This window comes from Eschscholzia californica, unplaced genomic scaffold (genome assembly GCF_041429995.1).
Source record: "Eschscholzia californica isolate CP2 unplaced genomic scaffold, dmEscCali1.0.p SCAF_1, whole genome shotgun sequence".
Classification (NCBI taxonomy): Eukaryota; Viridiplantae; Streptophyta; class Magnoliopsida; order Ranunculales; family Papaveraceae; genus Eschscholzia; species Eschscholzia californica.
Window position 1 is genome coordinate 38817410 of NW_028238198.1, and position 18997 is coordinate 38836406.

At 35.5% G+C, this 18997-nt stretch overlaps 2 protein-coding genes across 3 annotated transcripts; both read left to right on the top strand.

The window, feature by feature from the left end:
* The first annotated feature begins 2157 nt into the window (after window positions 1–2157).
* LOC147566680 (protein INVOLVED IN DE NOVO 2-like) lies at window positions 2158–13289 on the top strand. The gene is made up of 11 exons (XM_086655283.1): window positions 2158–2424; window positions 3148–4071; window positions 4634–4815; window positions 5003–5092; window positions 5193–5489; window positions 5582–5791; window positions 6837–7061; window positions 10379–11074; window positions 11167–11394; window positions 11503–11737; window positions 12965–13289. Exons 2-11 carry the CDS (start codon window positions 3159–3161, stop codon window positions 13009–13011), a joined length of 3123 nt encoding a protein of 1040 aa, XP_086511409.1. The 5' UTR covers window positions 2158–2424; window positions 3148–3158; the 3' UTR covers window positions 13012–13289.
* A 2866-nt stretch (window positions 13290–16155) lies between these two features.
* LOC147566681 (factor of DNA methylation 1-like) lies at window positions 16156–18688 on the top strand. Of its 2 annotated transcripts, none has more exons than XM_086668564.1 (7): window positions 16156–16272; window positions 16357–16595; window positions 16700–16768; window positions 16923–17210; window positions 17291–17504; window positions 17584–17807; window positions 18409–18688. In XM_086668564.1, the coding sequence occupies exons 2-6, from the start codon at window positions 16542–16544 to the stop codon at window positions 17637–17639; spliced, it is 681 nt and encodes a 226-aa protein (XP_086524690.1). In that variant the 5' UTR covers window positions 16156–16272; window positions 16357–16541; the 3' UTR covers window positions 17640–17807; window positions 18409–18688. The 2 variants fall into 2 exon arrangements, with proteins under 2 accessions (XP_086524690.1, XP_086524695.1); XM_086668569.1 differs by having other exon boundaries at window positions 17626–17807.
* Window positions 18689–18997: the final 309 nt, after the last annotated feature.

Consider the following 18997-nt stretch of genomic DNA (forward strand, 5'->3'; position numbering starts at 1 on the left):
CTTCCAAATCATCATTTGTGTGGATTAATATCTCTCTCTCAATCTTACGTGCCCCTTTGCTTTACTTTCATGAAAGCCTAGTGGCTATGTGGTGGGGACATTTGGTGAGCCGGGAACATAATTGGTAAATGTAGAATTCGTTTACCTAATACTCTTATAGGGAAATTTTAAAAGGCCCCCCCGTTTTTGTTAAAAGGCCTCCCCGCTAAAAGCGCCCCTCATTATAACCCATTTGGTTATAGGGCCCTCTCTACAAAAGAGCACCTCCTTCATCAATATTTGACCTAACGGTAAAGTTAACGCCGTTAGGTCAAACTTAACCCAAGACCGATCATGTTGACCACGCCACATCATCATCTTCTCCGACAGGGTCGCCGGCCGGCGACCCTGCCGGAGAAGATGATGATGTGGCGTGGTCAAATGATGTGGGTGAAATACACCTTTAAAGGGGGTTTTTTTTCACCCATTCAAAGAGGGGGCCCTTTAACCAAGCTAAGTCAAAGGTTTTTTACTAAGTCAACAAAACCATGGGGAGGCCTTTTAACAAAAACGGGGAGGCCTTTTAAAATCTCCCTACTCTTATATATGGGCAAATAAATGAGGACTTCAAGTAGAAATTTCTGGCCTACTAATTGGGTTGACAAAGAATTCACATGCTATATTTCTATATAAGTTCCACAATTTGAACCTCATGCAGAATTGTATGTGGTTTTTTCACTACATCATACTCTACAAATGTGCGCATACCTCATAAAGCTATATTAGATGTCGATGACAACTAAGTCAACTGAAATCGAAGAGTCAATTCTAATTAGATTGTGCATTAAATGTTGTGTGTCCGCACAAGGTCCCCCCTTCACAAGGGGCTTTCTGGTGAAATTTGACTATGTGTGGTGTTAAATTAAACAAATGCCACATAATTTACATTCCAAGAGAGCAGCTCCTTTGGCCCAGGGGTTGCCTCTAGCGAGTGGTGAGCAAGGTTCAACCCCAGTACTAAGCAACAATTAAGACATTAAAGGTTCACAAAACTCTTCTTTAACTATCGCAAAACTCCCATGTCTCTCTCCCTGTTTTTGTCATTTCTAATGCAATTTTTATTGCTGGTATATTAATCTCTAACACATAACTTTTTCTAATTTTTTTTTGACAGATCTTTCTCTTTTTCTCTCTTCCACTCTCAAATCTCCCATTCTTTCTCTTGTGCAAAATCTCTCTATCCAAACTCTCATTACCACATATATCTCTTTAAACTCTAATTTGGATATTCGTATCGATTCTTTTCAGCCGAACAAAAAAGTATAAATGTTAAGTCCCTATTCTAATAACGTACTTTCCTTGAATTCCAAAATAACATTCTATAGAACAAAAATCATTTACAAATAGGAGAAACTTTACAAGGAAAAAAAATGTCAAGGCAATCGTTTGGCCACATTATACATATAACTTTCGATTCATTCACGATTTAATGTCTTACTTTTACTTAAATTATTTCAATTTTAGTTTATTATTTTATTTTGAAAATTTGTTTAGCTCATACATTTTTTTGTAAAAAAGACAGTGCTTCTAAATTGTCAACCACGACCCTACCTAGCTATAGAAGACTGAAACCAAATTCTTCTTAGCTTTTCGAAGGATACGTGTTATTGGTCTATTTCTAAATACTAAACGTTACTAATACAAATATCTTAGATCAAACATTCTCATTATTGAAATATGCAAAGGAAAAGGAAAAATGTTAAATGCTTAAAAGTTTTTGTAAAGGCCAATGTCAAACCAATTATTATTTAAATTTTCGAAAGAGAAACACTCCAATCATAGCACTCAAGTAGACGAATCGAATATTTATTTGTCAAGAATAGAAACACAATCTAATATCAATGACAAACTATGACACTCTGTCTAAGATCCGCTAATATTTAACATAGATGATCAGATTTCATCAACTAGACAGAAATTTTGAGTAATCCGTCTAGGTACATTGAAATTCGTCGAGCCAGATGTTTTCTTATTTTATTTGGTCGAGTAACAATTCCTTAATGGTTTTCTAGAATAACAGTGGGACATTGATAAGACGCAAATTAGGGTAAAATAGTTGTTAAACTAGGGCAGAATAGAACTCAAATAGAATTGTAGGAGTATCCACTTTCTCTTGGCGGGAGGTTTCCTGGAAACACAAAAGACTCCTTTAAGACATGCAAAAAATAGATAAAAACGTGGCGATAGGAAGACCGTTGGATCTCAAGGATCTGTACGATCATAAGATCAACGGTATCAAGTACATAAGAATGAAATCATATATCACTTTTTCATGCTAGTCTTTCCATTACCTTCATTCTGTTACTATCTCTGCAAAAACCCTCCTCTCTCTTTGTTTCTCTCTCTAAAACCATTTCGATTTCTAGGGTTTTTCTTGCGATTGAAGTAAGTCATTTCTACACCGTTTCATCTTCTTCAAACTTCAAAATAAGAAATCTCAGATGTTCTTTTTACCATTTCTAGTTTGTATTTCTTAATCTACATGCAAATCTTCATCTCATGTTCTTAGTTTTTGACGTTAGATTGCATTTCTATGTCATTGATAATGTAGAACTTCGATTTCTTCTAATGGTGTTGTATTTGAGCATTTGAATTTGTTTTCCCCTGTTATTTTGAATATTTTTAACCCTGTTTGGTTGTTTATCAGAAGGATTTTTTAGTACCTGGAAGTGTTTATCTTTTAAGTAGTTCATAATGAAGGGTAGTAGCTTTTTAGGGTTTTAAACTAGGGTTTGTGTATTTGTATTGATAAATGATAATGAACAACTGTTAGTTCTCTTGTACATTCCTTCATTTAATAAAATCATTCTTCTCTTGTTCAAACAAAGAAAAAGGAAACAACAGATGTTAGTTTTTGAGTTTTGACACAACTTTAGACTTGATTCCATGGGCTGAAAAGAATGGATGTTTCCTTGCTAATTTTTTTTTCTGTAGATTTATTATTGAGTTTGATTCCTAGAAAAAAGGGTTGTTTAATTTCTGTGATGAACATAACATCATATATGTATAAATCAGAGGAAAATGTCGGTTTTCATTCGATCTATTTTACAATTGTATTCTGCTTTTTCAACTTCCTGTGTATTTGACATTCTCATTTTAATTTTGTAGGTTGTTGAAAAATGAATTACAGTTCAGAAGATGAATCAGATGTTAGTGAATCTGAGATAGAAGAGTATGGACAAAAATATTACCAACAACTAAAGAATGGAAAATACAAAGTGAAAATCTCCGAAACGAGCTTTAGATGCCCATTTTGCCAGGGTAAAAAGAAACAAGAATACCAGTACAAGGAGATTACACAACATGCTGCAGGGGTGGCAAAGGGTTCACAAAGTAGAAGTGCTAAGAACAAGGCTAATCACCGAGCTTTGGCGCTATATTTGGAGAGAGACCTGGCTCCCATTGTGATTTTGTCACAACCTCCAGCTGAGATTGAGCCTCCGAGTGACTGCAATCAGACAGAGAAGTTTGTATTTCCATGGATGGGAGTTGTAGTTAATCTTCCCAAGGAGTGGAAGGATGGAAAATATGTTGGGGAAAGTGGGTCCGAGTTAAGAGACCGATTGGCAAGGGAAGGGTTTAACCCTGTAAAGGACCTAAAGGTTCATCACCTTTGGAATGAACATGGCTATTCAGGGAGTGCTGTTGTGCTTTTCAACAAAGACTGGCCTGGATTCCATGATGCCATGTCTTTTGAGAAATCTCTTGAATTTGGTCGCTGTGGAAAACGGGATTGGTATGCTAAGGAGCACCGTTCTTCACGTATATATGGATGGGTAGCTCGGGAAGACGATTTCAACTCAAATGGAATCATAGGTGAACATTTGAGAAAAAATGGAGAGCTGAAAACAACAGCAGATGTTGTAGCCGAAGAAGAGAGGAAAACTAGCAAGCTAGTGAAGACCTTGGCTAATGAGATCGATATGAAGGAGAGAAACCTGAAAGAAATTGAATGTAAATACAATGAGACCTACTTATCTCTCGAAAACATGATGGACCAAAATGATAAGTTACATCAAAAATATAATGAAGGTAAGCATTTGGGCAAATTTTGAACTAAGATACTGCTTAGAGTCTAAGGTTAGTCAAATCATAAGAGTGACCTGCGGGCTCCTGTTGTAGGATCTTCTTATACTCCCTTCCCCCTCATTCAACTAAAAAAATATAATAAAAGCTAATACACTGTCTGAAATTCGTATGTTATCTTATAGCTTGTTGTTCTTGTAGACTAATAGGAATAATTGGTTTCACGTGTACGTGCCTGATAAGCAATCCTACTTGTAGTTTTCTTTGTCAAATCCACATGGAACGTATTTCTTCATCTCTTACAAACATGTCAGCTCGACTGAATACTAGATCCTTTACATAGTAACCGCTCCAAATAGAAGTCTTAGTAGGACGTGTTTCCAATCAAAATGAAATGTACCGAGTTGTCTCTTGTGTGATTTTTTGTTTTCATTTTTGTTCCCTGGACTTATAGCAACGCAAAACTTACTTCATGCTGGGTTGTAACGTGTAGTTTATCATTTTTCATTTTAGTTCCATTCTTTTGTAGCTACCAAAAATTAGTTGACACTTGCTTTGTATGTATCAGAGATAAGAAAAATGCAGCAAAGCGCCAAAGATCATTTCCAAAGGATATGTGATGAGCATGAGAAACTGAAGACAGAATTGGAGTGTCAAGGCAAAGAGTTAGAGCTGCGAGGGAAGGAGCTAGAGAAACGTGAGGCGCAAAATGAAAGTGAAAGAAACAAACTTAATGAGGAAAAAAGAAAGGTAAATCTCTAATGATTGTTTTAGGACGTATCAACGACTTGTTTACAAATATGTGCAACGTGCTCATTCTACAAATCTCATGACACTACTGTTATTGTGACAACAACCCTGCAGTTTCAAGATTCTGACAAAACATTGAATTTTACCGTCAAAATTGTTTGATAATATTCTCTTTTTGTATGTTCAGAATGCCATGAAAAATAGTTCCTTCCAAATGGCTACATTGGAACAAAAGAAGGCTGATAAAAGTGTGTTGAAGCTGGTTGAAGATCAAAAGGTATACTACTTAGCTGACAGTTAATCTTGATTGTTCATCTTAAGTATGTAATACAACACTTAAAGATTTTATGACCTACTTTTGATTGTTTGCTTCTCAGAGGCAAAAGGAGGACCTTCACAAGAGAATACTACAATTAGAAAAACAATTGGGTGCGAAACAAACCCTAGAGCTAGAAATAGAGCGGTTGAAAGGAAATCTGAATGTTCTGAAGCACATGGGAAGTGAATCAGGTGATGAAGATACGGTGTTTAAGAATAAGATAAAAGAAATGAGCCAAACTTTGGAAGAGAAGGAAGGAGAGCTCGAAAACCTTGAGGATTTGAATCAGGCACTTATAGTCAAGGAGCGTAAAACCAACGATGAAGTGCAGGATGCTCGTAAAGCATTAATCAACGTGAGTTTATTAATTCCTTGTTTTTATTTAATTTGATTATTTCACTATTTCTTGTGGTTGCCAGGTCACACTATTATTTCCTTGGGTTGTAGGGATTGAGAGAAATGGGCGCTCGTGCATCAATTGGAATTAAAAGAATGGGAGAGCTTGATACCAAGTCATTCCAAGTTGCATGTAGGAGGAAATATAATGCCGAGGATGCTGATGCGAAAGCTGCACAACTCTGCTCGTTATGGGACGGATATCTTAGGGATCCCGATTGGCATCCCTTTAAAATTGTCGAAGTTGGAAATTCTTATAAGGTTATTCTTCTATTCTCTGTGACTGTCGTATAAGTACTTTTTTTTTGTTGTTTAGTTGATAATAAAGCATATTTTGGTAAGAAAAGAAACTATCACTAGATGATGAGGTGTCATTCCTTGCTATGTGGAGGTAAAGGTTCAGTTAGAATGTTGGACTGATACCATTGACAAAAGTTACATAACTCGATAAAAACAGAGACCACTAAAATAGAGGATTGTTACACACTGGAATATGGCCCAATTAAATACTAGTGCTTTTATCTCGATTACAAGTTCTTTTCTCTCGATTACAAGTTCTTTTCTCCCGGACTCCCAATTAGAAAATAATCAAGACTTGTACAATATGTACTTCTACATGATCACACAAACTGCTCCTTGAGGCCTCACATGAAGATCATCATAGGGATTTCATGAATGTGTTATGTTAATTATTTAATTTATTACTCCATCATACACTCATTGTAACTTAATGGTACGATCAACATTTATTGAACTATTAACTTAGTAACGAAGGACAAGATTAATTCTTTTACAATAGGATGCTTTTAGCAAGGATGCCCTTCTTACAATGAAGAACATTCTTCAAATTTCAGACCCTAGATAGCATTGTAGAAAGTCAAGTGCTGTGAAACGAGATGTCTAAACCTTTCCTCATCATACAAAATCTCCCATCTTCATCTCTCAAATCTTTTCCAGAAAATCTGCAAAGTTTGATATGTCTTAGTAATTCTTTTCACGATTACCTGCTACGCATACTTTCTTTTGTTAATTACTGTTGTGTATAGAAGCGGATAAAGAGTTATATGTTTAATGATTTTATTGTAGAAACATTTAATCTCTCGACCTTGTTTTCCTTCACAAAATCTCATTGCCTAATTCTATGAGTCGATCTATCATTTGAAAAACGTAGGAACTTTACGGGCTATATCTTTGGATGATTTAAATATCTTGAATTCGATGTATTACGTAACTCATTTGCCTACTTTTTAAATTTTTTGTACTTGTAGAATGTTATTAATTACTTTATGGGAATTTGGTGACGCAGGAGATTATAGACGAAGAGGATGAGAAGCTAAAAGGTCTTAGAAGTGAATTAGGCGAGGATGTTTACAACTCCGTGACGAAGGCCCTGATGGAGATTAACGAATACAACCCAAGTGGAAGGTACATAATATCAGAACTATGGAACAACAAGGACGGAAGAAGGGCAACATTGAGGGACGGAGTCTCGTTTATACTCCAGAAATGGAAAACAAACAAGAGAAAGAGGAACTAAGGTTTGAATTAAGATATCTAATTAAGACTTTCTAGAGATATCATCCATGATACTGGAGTATTATTCTAGACTTAATACTTTTGGTATGCTAGCTACTTAAAACTTGAAGAAAATAGTCATGATAGATTGAAAGTAACTCTGTTAGAGAAGAAATAGGATATTTTGGCGAATATGATCTGGTAGTATAGAGTTCATGTGGAAGTCTAATCTCATGTTAGTATTCTGTTTAGTGGTTGTTAATGGTCTGCAAGTTTTGTTATATCTGAGAATTATTCAGGAACCTGAAGATGAAACCTAAGCATTTGTTTTGAACTTGAACAACGATATCTCAAATTGCAGATTACTGATTTGTCTCCATTAATTTCGAAAGCCTTGTATTGTCTTATTTGCTTCCGATCCTTCACAAATATATAGCTAAATCAAACTTATGAGATTTCATCTACTCTTTTTCCTTCAATATATCTTCTCTCTATCCTAGAATTTCAACGATCTTGGAATCGGAATGGTGAGTTGTTTATGAATCCACCTATACTGTATTTGCCAAACATTTGGTCTAAAAATATACTTTTTCGGTAGCTAAGTTCAGCTGAAAAACTTACTGTCAATTACACAATAAGTCAATAACTAGACATTATCTGCTTAGTTATACTTATAGTATAACTTAGAACTTTCTATGGCTCAACATGGTTCAAGGTTCTCATAATGTCATATATACCTGTGATGGTAGAGATTGTCGATTTTTTCAAGAATTTCAGAAGGGTGACTTATTTATGGGTCCACTTTGATTGATTGTGTGCGAAATAACTGGCACTAAATCATATCAAATTGTTTTTTTTTTTTTTGTTGAAAGCAAATACATAAACTTAAGCGTCTGTTACAATATCCAAAATAAAAACAAACATAAAGGTACACAAAGTACAACAACATAAATCATATCAAATTGTTCAATTGCAAATTCATATCACAAACTTATGGTCAATTTATTCGGAATAATAACTTGGAGACGTTGAGCACTAACAAATATAATTTGTCGAATGTAATTAGATAGGCAGTCAATACTATATTTAATCTTGAGTGCAAATTTTACAACACCTAAATTTTGTTGCTACTTGAATATCACATATCTACAATTTACCTAGTTCCAGTACTAATTACCGAGTTCCAAATCTAATTAAGACTGTCCCGATACTAAGTAAGACCGTTCTAATACTAGTTAACACGGTAATCTAGTTTTTGGATTGTATTTTGAGCTTGCTTGACTTTACTCAAGGGCATGTGTTATTTCTAGCTTAGAAAACGCTTAGAAAACACTATAATGGGCCGTACAACCAATGAAATTAAATTTTAAAAATAAAACGAACTTAATGGGAGAAGAGTGGGCCCAAGTGCTCACCCCAAATTTTCTCTTAGGGTATCGGCCTGTAGGCGCAACATCCTGTACGGCCCAAGAGGTGACCCCAAACACCCCCTTTCTTCTTCGTTCTTTTATCTCTCTTCAAAGATCTTGCAAGAAAAATTAGGAGATTTAACCTAGAAGCTTGATCCGAAGAAGAAGAAGGGGGATTTAACTGTTGGGGTCCCTCCTTATATAAAAAGGAATCCTATTTCTAGTAGAATACCTCCTTATTTATCATTATAAATAGGGAATGAAAGGGAAGAAATTATTCATACTTTGTCAGAAAGTATCCTCCCAGTTGGGAGCTCCCAGTTGGGAGCTCCCAGTTGGGAGAGTTACAAGAAAATCCTCCCAGATATATCTTCTCAGGTTAGAGAGAGATAAGAGAGACAACAACTTCCAGAACAAAGAGAAGTCAGAGAAAGAGAGATTCCTGAAGTGGTTCTTTCAAGAGAGATTGAAAGAGCAGAATATTGGTTTGAAGAAAAGAAGATTATTAATCTTGTGAAGCAATTTAGTTTGTGGTTATCTTCTTCAACCTTTAGTAATCTAGGATTTGTCCAAATCCTAAGGAGTAAGAGATTTTTATTTCTTTGTTTCTTTGTTCAGTTTATCCAGCATAATTTTGGTGAAGAGTTGTTATTCAAGAGTGTTTCTACACATCTTGAAGAATTGGTTAATCCTCTATTTGTTTAGGGAAGAATTGTTATCCAAGAGTGTTTCCACACATCTTTAACAATTCGTTTATCCTCTATTAGTTTAGGGAAGAATTGTTATCCAAGAGTGTTTCTACACATCTTGAACAATTAGTTTATCCACCATAGGTTTGGTGAAGAATTGTGTAACCCATTATTTAATTATAGTGGAAGATTTCTGGACTAGGTCCCGTGGTTTTTTACCTTCTAGTTTGGAGGGGTTTTTTGCCACGTTAAATAATCTTGGTGTCTCTACTTTTACTTTCGCATCGTTTATCTTCATATTCCTGAACAAGTTAATTAGGTTATTTTTCCTAACATTAACATCGTACAAGCGTTGTTTCGTTTCTTCTTATTTGTTTGTTGACCTACAAAGTTTGAAGAGAAGAAGAAGAAGAGAGATTTAACCTAGAGGGATTTAACTTAGAGAGTTTGATCCGAAATTGAAAAGGAATTTGACCTAGAGAGCTTGAAGCATCAAAGACCCTCGGACTGACCAGTCTAAGACCTCAAGCAAGGTCTCACATTGACCAGTCCGAAGCCAAAACACATTCTCAGAGTGAGTCTGTCCCAGACCTGTCGGACTGAACAATCTGACTCCTCTCGGACTAGCCCAATCTGATACTGAGCCACAAATTGGTCCGTTTGAGTGGGTGGGGGGGGGGGGGGGGGAACAGGGACACTTGTAGGTGTCGGAAATTGACTACGTCAAACCCTCTTCGAGGCCAATTCTATAATGCGCCTCTTCTTTCATTACAAGATGAAAATTGGCATATAAAATGGAGGGGTGGCTTTGGTCAAACTTATTTTCTTCTTCCCGACTTTTAGCTATGCTTAGTAATTTTACAGATGAACAAAAGCGTTTGGTACACATAGGCAAAGGAGTTGACGTGGACCTTTCTAGTAAAAAGACGAGATCCAGCCCAGCCAGACACATAGGCAAAGCAAACTTCAGAGCGTCAGCCACGTATACTCGTGCTCGATTGAACATACTCACCATTTTCCGCTTCTTCTCAACGGAAAGAAATATCAATGTCATCAATACCCGTCTGTTTTCAGTAGAGAGAGAAAGGAAGAGTAATAGAGTTCCACTACTATTTTCAGTGACGTACAACAGAGATTCCTTCCACTCAAATTAGGGTTTCCTTTCCATATCAAATCCCCCTCATCTCCTTTCTTTCTCTCTCACTCTCTCTAAACAAAAAAGAAAACCCTCATAGCTTCCTCTCCTGGTTCTTGTAATGGCTTATTCCCGGAAGAGATCTCGAAGTGAGATGGTGAGTAGTTCTTCTGCTAATGGTAATGATCAAGATATCATCTCTCTTATGAAAAGGTCTGAAGAGTTGGAGACAATGAGTGAAACATTCATTTCCAAACATCAAGAAGCTAGAAATGATCAAAACTTAACTCTGAAAAAACTAACTGAAACTTTGAGGAACAAGGTTGATGATTTGAACTACATCATGGAAGAGAAAGTTGTGGAACTTGAGGAACAGAAAAGTAAGAATCTGAAATTAGAGAAAAAGATGGATGATTTGAGGGTTGTTCTAAAAGAAAAAGAAGAAAGGGTTAATCAACTTGATGATTTCTATTCTGTTGATAGAAGAGAAATTCATAGTCTAAGACGAGCTCTCAAAGAGAAGGAAACAGAGTTGAAGGTACTTGGGCTTGAGATTTCTTTATCAAAGAAAGAAAATGATGAATTAAAAGGGAAATTGAAAGAGAAAGAAGATGAATTTGAGAAAAGGGTAAGTGAGTTTTCAGCTGCCATTAAAGAAATGGAAGAGTTGAAAGAAAAATTACTGAAAGAGAAAGAAACAGAAATTGAAGAAAATGAAATTCTTATCCAAACTTCTTTTCTTACTGAACGAAAGTACAAAGAAGAACTGGAGGATGCTCGTAGAGCAGTGATGGCTGTAAGTAAAATTTGTTCTTTTAAGCTTTATGAATTACTACTTGCTAATATATTAGAACTATATATATATTGATGATTTGGTTTCATGTTTAGGGATTGAGCGGAACAAGTAAAAGAAACAAATGTGTTGGTCTGAAAAGAATGGGAGATCTTGATCGAAAACCTTTTGCACAAGCTGTTCAAGTAAGTAACAGTAAGGGTAGTAGTAGTAGTGTTGGTAAGAGGAAGATGGTTTCAGAGCTTTATTCTTTCTGGGAGAACCAGATTGAAGATCAAAACTGGCATCCGTTTAAGGTCGTCAAGGTTGGGGATAGAAATCAGGTGATTCAGATACACTACTTGCTCCTATTTTAGAATAACTGATTGATTGAAATACGCGTTTAGAAACGATCTAGAGTGATTATTTGATCAAAAATTTTGGTAATGCAGGATGTAATAGATGAGGAGGATACCAAACTGAAGAATCTAAAGTTGGATCTCGGAGAGGAGGCGTACAAAGCAGTAACTACTGCACTGTTGGAGTTGAACCAGTATAATCCCAGTGGCAGACAACCGGTTGAAGAACTATGGAACTTCAAAGAAGGAAGGAGAGCCACTCTCAAAGAAGCCATTAGTGCTCTCTTTAACGGGTCAAAGGCAAATACCCGTACATTGGCTTGTTATGGTACGCTCTCCGAACCTTCTTGGCCGCGATTGGTCTAATGTTTTTATATCTTAGTAGTTAGTGGAGTATCTTAATATCGGGTATTTAGCTGGAAATTTAATCTAATTTGATATCGATCTAAGTTCTCTCTTAATATCGGGTATTTGGCTGCAATCGGTCTAAGTTCTCTCTTTAAAGAAAGAGAGAACTTAGACAAGTAAGAAAGAGAACTTTCTTTAAAGATCCCTCTCCATTGAATGAAAATTCAAAACATCTAAGAAAACAAGTAAAATGCACATGAATCACATTAAGTTTGCCAAGGGAATAAAAGAGTTCCGCTTTGGTCATCCTAATGAAGCAAAAAATAGATATGGTATATGTTTGGTTTATGGGTTCGAGTTGGCATCTATACAGAGTTACTATAAGTTAAGAAACCTGAGCAAGTTCACTGAAAATGATTTGTCATTTAGTAGGGTTCCTAGTACGTCTAATTATGCTCGAATTGTTTGATATGTTGCCTTTTTAGTTTCTGCTGAGTTTGTAGTGTTTGAGCTAGTAGTTTTTTTTATGCTTGTTCATCTCTGTAAGAATTTCTTATCAATATATATAGACTATAACTCATCATATCTTGAAAAGCAACTCATTCCATACTCCTCTTTCTACTTAAGTTTTAAAATTCAGATGGCAATTCCTTTTAAAAAGAAAAAAGAAACGCAATTATAATTTCTTAAGGTGTAGTTTGAGGAGATAAAGAAATTTAGGACGACTTGATGTGTTGATGCTTTAGTCTATAAGGTGAGCAGATCATAGTCAATTAACACTCAGTACTAGATCATTTCTGTATTTGTGAGACAGATGACTACAAGATCCTCTGGGTCATGGCGACAAGAATTATGTAACTTCATAATAGAAAAGAATAAGAGAATTTGAACTTTACAGAGACAATTTCGCCTTTGAGTTATGAGGAGGAAGAACAATGTCACATCTTTCTTTCCTAGTTGCATATTTCATTAGATCAGTGTGTTCTTCTTGTCCCCTTAACCCACCACCCAAATTGAAACCAATGAAATGGATTGTTTCTCCTTTTAGGTGATGACTGCTGAATGTGCATCTATTTCGCATATATTTGGAAATACGGCATGCCTAAACTTTTGTTTTTTGAGTTTCTACTCATGTATCGAAACTCACCTCTTTGTGATCTGATCTGTATGTTAATTTCGCAACTAATGAATCTTATTCTGGCCTTAGATGTTAATGCAGGGGAGATGGATCCAGCATCTTCCGAAACCGTGTAGAAGCTGAAGTTGTGCGGATCAAAGTGATAGAGAAGGCATATGAGATAGATACTTGGTGGGAGGAATACAGTACTATCCTGGATGAACTGATGAAATGAACAATATTAGCTAACTATAACTTAACTTTTGAATATAGAAACTACTAATCTAGTAAACCAGATATGTAAGGTTTAGATGTCTAGTTCCTGAAATTACATTCTATATGTATGTATGTGTGATGTACTAAGGTTGTAAGGAGAACAGCAAGAGTTGGTACCATCTCTCAGCTGACTTGGAAATTAAGTCTCAGTTTAGGTTTTATTGGTCCCTTGAAAGTCTTTTGCTTTGATTAAACAGAATCTGCCTGAGCCAAGAAGACAAGTAGTAGTAGTAGTTTCATTGGCTAAGCAGGGGAATTTGAGGAAAGAGGCGTCATTACCACAATGAAATCCACCCGTTAGTGAATTAGTAGTTGATTTCTTTTGGCTGGTCTAAGGATCCCTCCTTAGCACTCATGTCTAATCGGGGGATGTTCCTTTTTTATTGTCTAATGAGGGATGATCTTTTTTTATTTTTAATACATGTGTGAACCATAAACCCGAAAATAGACTTAAACACATTTCTTCAGTAAAATTTTCTTTATCCCCCCACATTGTTGTTTCTCCTTGGTGGAAATTCGAGGGTGCGGAAACTGATAGATTCTTTTGCCCTCCAAGTCGCATAATGCTTTTAAGGAAGAAATATAAAAATAATTCTTGGATTCCTAGTCTAAAAATCTATATCTAAACACACATGTAGTCCACCCTAATATTAATATAGGATTTTAAGCCAAAATAATAATTATAATGGATATTGAGTCCAAATTGACCCATTTCTATAGAAAAACAGGTCTCTATCATTTCTATTTAATCATAATACCCATTATAACCTTTTATATGAGAAAAAAAACCTACTTTTGAAAACTAATCTCCAAAGTTCTCTTTCTTTTTTTTCTCAGATTTTTTCGATTGATTTCAAACTTACTATCTGTTTCGCAATATACACGTTATTTAGTATCAATTACGTATATTTCTACAACAAAACACATTTAGTATAGTTAAAGCATGTCTAGATGTCAAAGTTTCAGTGTTTTTCTATTTATTGATTCTTGTTTTGTTTTATAAATAACTTGTTATTTATTGTTAAAGTTTCATACTTTATTTCATTTTTTTATATGTGTCATACATAACACATTATATATCAACAATGTTTCTTCTAAAAGAGAAAAAGACTAAAATCCTATTTTCTAAGAAAATTGGACCTTAATCTCTTTTTGAATTTTATTTTGGGTCTAAAACCCGTGGACCCACGGGAGATTAGAGAGAAAGAGATTAGAGAAAGAATATAGAGAAAGATAAAAAAACTGAAGGTCATCGGACAATTTGGCCGCCCGACGACCTTCATCGGAGAAGATGATGAGGTGGCGAGATACATGATGTGGAGGAGAGAGAAGAGAGGCGATGAGATGGAGGAGAGAGAGAGAAGGAGAGATGGGTTTACATGTATTCTAATTTGGTCACCTAGTTTCTTCTAAAGTAGTTATAACTTTTTGGAATCTGACCTAAATTTAAAAAGGAGCTAATTTTGAATTTAGAAATCATTTTTATAAGAAGGGTAAATATAGAGACAAAAAGATTAAGCATAAAATTTGGCTAACGGTGTTAAGAAAAAAGTATCATAATTGAATTTACGAAAAATAGGGAACTACAAAGGAAGCTGGTCACAAAGTAAGGAGTCAAATAGGAAATAACTCTTTTCTATTTCTAGCGAGATAGAGGGTAAAAGTGCAGGAAATTAAATGTTTAGCTGCCAAGTTGTGTGCAGCATCTCAACAAAAAAAAAAAAAAAGTTGTGTGCTGCTGTATTGCAACGACGGGGAGGAGGATAGAGGTAGCCGTAATGATTCCTACAAAAACTCACAAAGGAAGGTGAGGGGATAGATAGTACATTTCTAGACAATAATGCCCAAATTGAGTAGGCAACACATACTCATTCATTTTGGAATTTTCTTCTTTTTATTTCACCTCTTGATTACATTTTGAATTATTATTTCATTACTGGAAATGTTTTATTCCTAACCTTCACTTTTGATTTTTTTTCCACTCATTTTGGAAAAAAAAAACAAACACAAGTGAGTCATACAATTTCTCTGTAATCTATACCTCTCTTTTACTTTGATCTCTAATTCAAAACTCTAATTTTTCCAAATCGACATCTAATCTGCTTTTGTCTTCGGTTCTTTAAACGAAAATAATCAAACAACAGTTATTTTCATTTCATTCAAATACGTTAAAATTATAATGTTTGTCGAACTCCCGTAGAGCTACAACACAAATGTAAATTAGGTTCACCATTTTGTTTTATACTTGGGAAGCAAAAGATAGTACTGATTATTATTTTTATTTCCGACATTCTAAAATTAAAAGCAACATGTAAGTGATGATCTATTGTGTGTAATTGGTGTCAGAATTTAATTAGTTCGCAATTGTTTACCCTTTCAACAGAAAAAAAAAAAAAAAGAATCGTCCCATTACCTGCACCATTGTATGATACCCTAAAACGAGAAGACTCACATTTATGGTATTGGGTGTATGGGTGGTCCATATTTTCAGATAATTGTTATCAAGTAGTTGGACAATCAGACACTCCTCTCGGTCACCAAACCAGCCTACAGTCGGGTATTTTCATCGAGCCATTATAACTTGAGTTAAATGGGTTACTCGTCTGAGGTCTCTTGACAACTTCTGGAGCTCTTTGCTAACTAACCAAGCATACCCATTGTCTGGACAATGGACTCAACTCGGGTACTGGACTTCGGTCTTGGTCATTTTCCTACCCAAGATCAATTGGTTCATACCTATTTTTCCACCCAAAGAAAACGTTATTATTGCAATGGGGATCTTCCGAACCGTTTTGTCGTCACTGTTTAGAACCGTAGGAAGTAGAAGGGTCCGGACGTCCAGTGATAAATTGTGGCGATGGAATTCTATAAGCGCCCATCAAAATGATAGTAAGCCCCCCTTTACAGGCAAATTACGAAGAATAATATTGGGCGCCTTTAGAACCTCCCATCAAAATTATCACGGTGACGCTAGATCAACCCTTCCACTTCCTCTTCCACTTTCATTTTCTTCCTACCCACCATTTTCAAAAAAACCCTCGCCTTTCATCAACTTTAGAATCCTCTCTCTCTCTCTCTCTCTCTCTAGAATGGCGTCTACCCAACAAACAGGCAGCAAAGAGGTAGGTAGTGAGTTCTTTTGTAAAATTTGTTTTCAGAAAACATTTGTATCCTCACAAATTATTACTACTTGTGTTTGGGTGCAGACGATTATGGGCGAAAAAGAAGATAAGAAGAAGCTTCGTTTATTGGAGAAGCAAGAAAATCTGTTATCTTTTATTTTCAAGGGAACAGAAACCTTAAAAAATTTCAACTCTATGGGAGAAACGACTATGAATGAAGTTCACCGAGCTATTACTCAACTCAATAAAACATCAGTATATCAGATGACATGAAGCAAATTCTTCTACCAAAACCTTCTTCTGATGGCGCCTGGGGTCATAATGTAATAATAATAAAACCCTTTTTTTCCCTCTTTTCCATCTTTTGTTAAAAAATTTGTTTTCTACCTGCTAGCTAACACTTTCTGCATGTTGATTATTGATGAAGATTCTCGGTTCCTCTTCCACCATTAATGAAACAACAACTTCTGATAGACATTATGAGAAGGAGTTGAAGGTAAATTGTCATCTTTACCTATTAATCTGAACAATTTTCAAACTTACCATAGTCCCACATTGGGGAAGGCTGATCCTTTAGAATAGGTTTTGAATTGAATGACCAGTAATTTAATAATTAGTTAATTACATCTCTATTTCTGAATGACTTTCAGGCGGAAATACAAGTTCTAAGAGAAAGAGTGAATCAATTAGAAAAAGAAGTTGATGATAAGAAATCAATTGAACATGAACTGGAGAAGTTGAAACAGACTTTGGAAAAGAAAAGTGGTGAAAACGGTGACGACAACTCTGAACTGAGTAAAAAGATAGATGAATTGAACAAAACTCTTGAACAAGAGATGGAAGAGCAAGAAAGACTAGAGGACTTGAGCCAGACTCTGATTATCAAGGAAATCAAGATGAACAATGAGTTTCAAGAAGCTCGTAAAGAACTAATCCGTGTAAGAAATATTACTAGTATTTTAGTTTTAACCCATGGATCTGCAATCAGAGTCATAAAAAAGCTTCCTTTTTTTTGCAGGGATTAGGAGACGAGTGTGGGCGCTCGAAACTAATTGGGGTGAAGAGAATGGGAGAGATTGACCCGAGACCATTCAGAAATGCAATTAAAAAGAGGAGTAAATCTTCAGATGAAGAGACTCGATCGGTACAACTTTGCTGTGTATGGGAAGATATCTTGAAAGACCCCCCTAGGGCACCCGTTCAAAATTGTCGAGATCGAAGGAAAAATGGTGGTATAACTCTTCTATTTCTATCTCTAATTGAGTAAATGTGTTATTATTATTATTGGCATGTGATAAGGAATGAGTGCAGCAAATTATAAACGAGGAAGACGAAATGCTGAAATCTCTAAAGGCGGATATAGGTGAGGAGGTGTACAAGGCTGTGACAACAGCAGCGATGGAAATTAACGAGTACAATCCAAGTGGGAGAGAGCCCGTACAAGAAATGTGGAACTTTAAGGAGGGTAGAAGAGCTACTCTCAAGGAAGGAATTAGTTTTGTCTTAAAGAAGTTGAGGGCCAGAAAAAAATCAAGGTGATTTGCTATACCAGCATGTTGGCTTCTTTATATATGATCGAACCATCTTAGTTTTCTGTTCCTATGTACTTTAACCTCATCGAACGACCACAGAGATGACTTTCGTGGACTGAAACTCATACTATCCAGACAGTAGCGGATTTCAAAGTCCTATTTCTATCAAATGTTCAAAATAGAAATGACTAGTTTTAGCAAACATAATAAGAGAATCGCGAAGTTTGTAAAGCTAGTTTGAGGTAAGAAACTTCATAATGAGTTGATTTCGAGATGTTGTAATCTTACAAGGCGAGAAGAACATCATGAAAAATTAACTTCTAGATCTCCATATTAGGGGGGACGGAGGACTACAAGATTCTCCGTGTATAGATCACAAGGAAGATCTTCACTTAATAGGAAAAAAAAATAGAATGTTGATCTCAGGAAAGTTTAGCTTTCGTCTAGATTGTTGAGTTGTGTCCTGCGTGTGTCTCCATGCTTAAATTTTGTCCCTTTAAAAAGTCGGCTCCTTATGATCTGATTTGTATGTTTATTTCACGTCTAATGAATCTTATTATAGCTTGTTACTCATCTTATCCAACTTCTTTACATGTGAATGCAGGAGAAGTAGAGTCAGAAGCTGAAGCCCTTCGAAGGTTCCGATTCACTCCGGAGAAGATGGAGATGATAAAGAAATACGAACAAATAGTTTCTGGAACTAACTATACCTTCACTTTTGTGTATAGATAAGCAAATTTAGTAATCAGATAGACTTGGTTTAGCTCTCCAGTTGTTTGTATATATATTGGTAAGTTTGTATGAACATCTCTCAGCAGATGTCTATAATTCAGGTTCTATTTGAGCTTTAAATAGTTTACATAAGGTCTTTTGTCATGATCAAATAGTATTTTAATTTTGTTTTTCTCTGATCACTGACTAACTAAGACAGATTTGATATTAACACTAACTAGTTATTGCTCTGAAAACAAAACAATGTTTGGGTTGGGGCTTAACTGGTAAGTTGATTATTTGCATTGGATTATAAGTAGTAATGTTGATACCAGGAGATAAGAGAAAGAGTAAATGAGTTAATAAAGGAAGTCTGAATGTCTGATAGCAAGAGAGCAATTGAACTTGAATTGGAGCAATTTAAAAAGATTTTGGTGACAGAGACAACGGTGAGCTGAAGAAATAGGTCAATGAATTGAAAA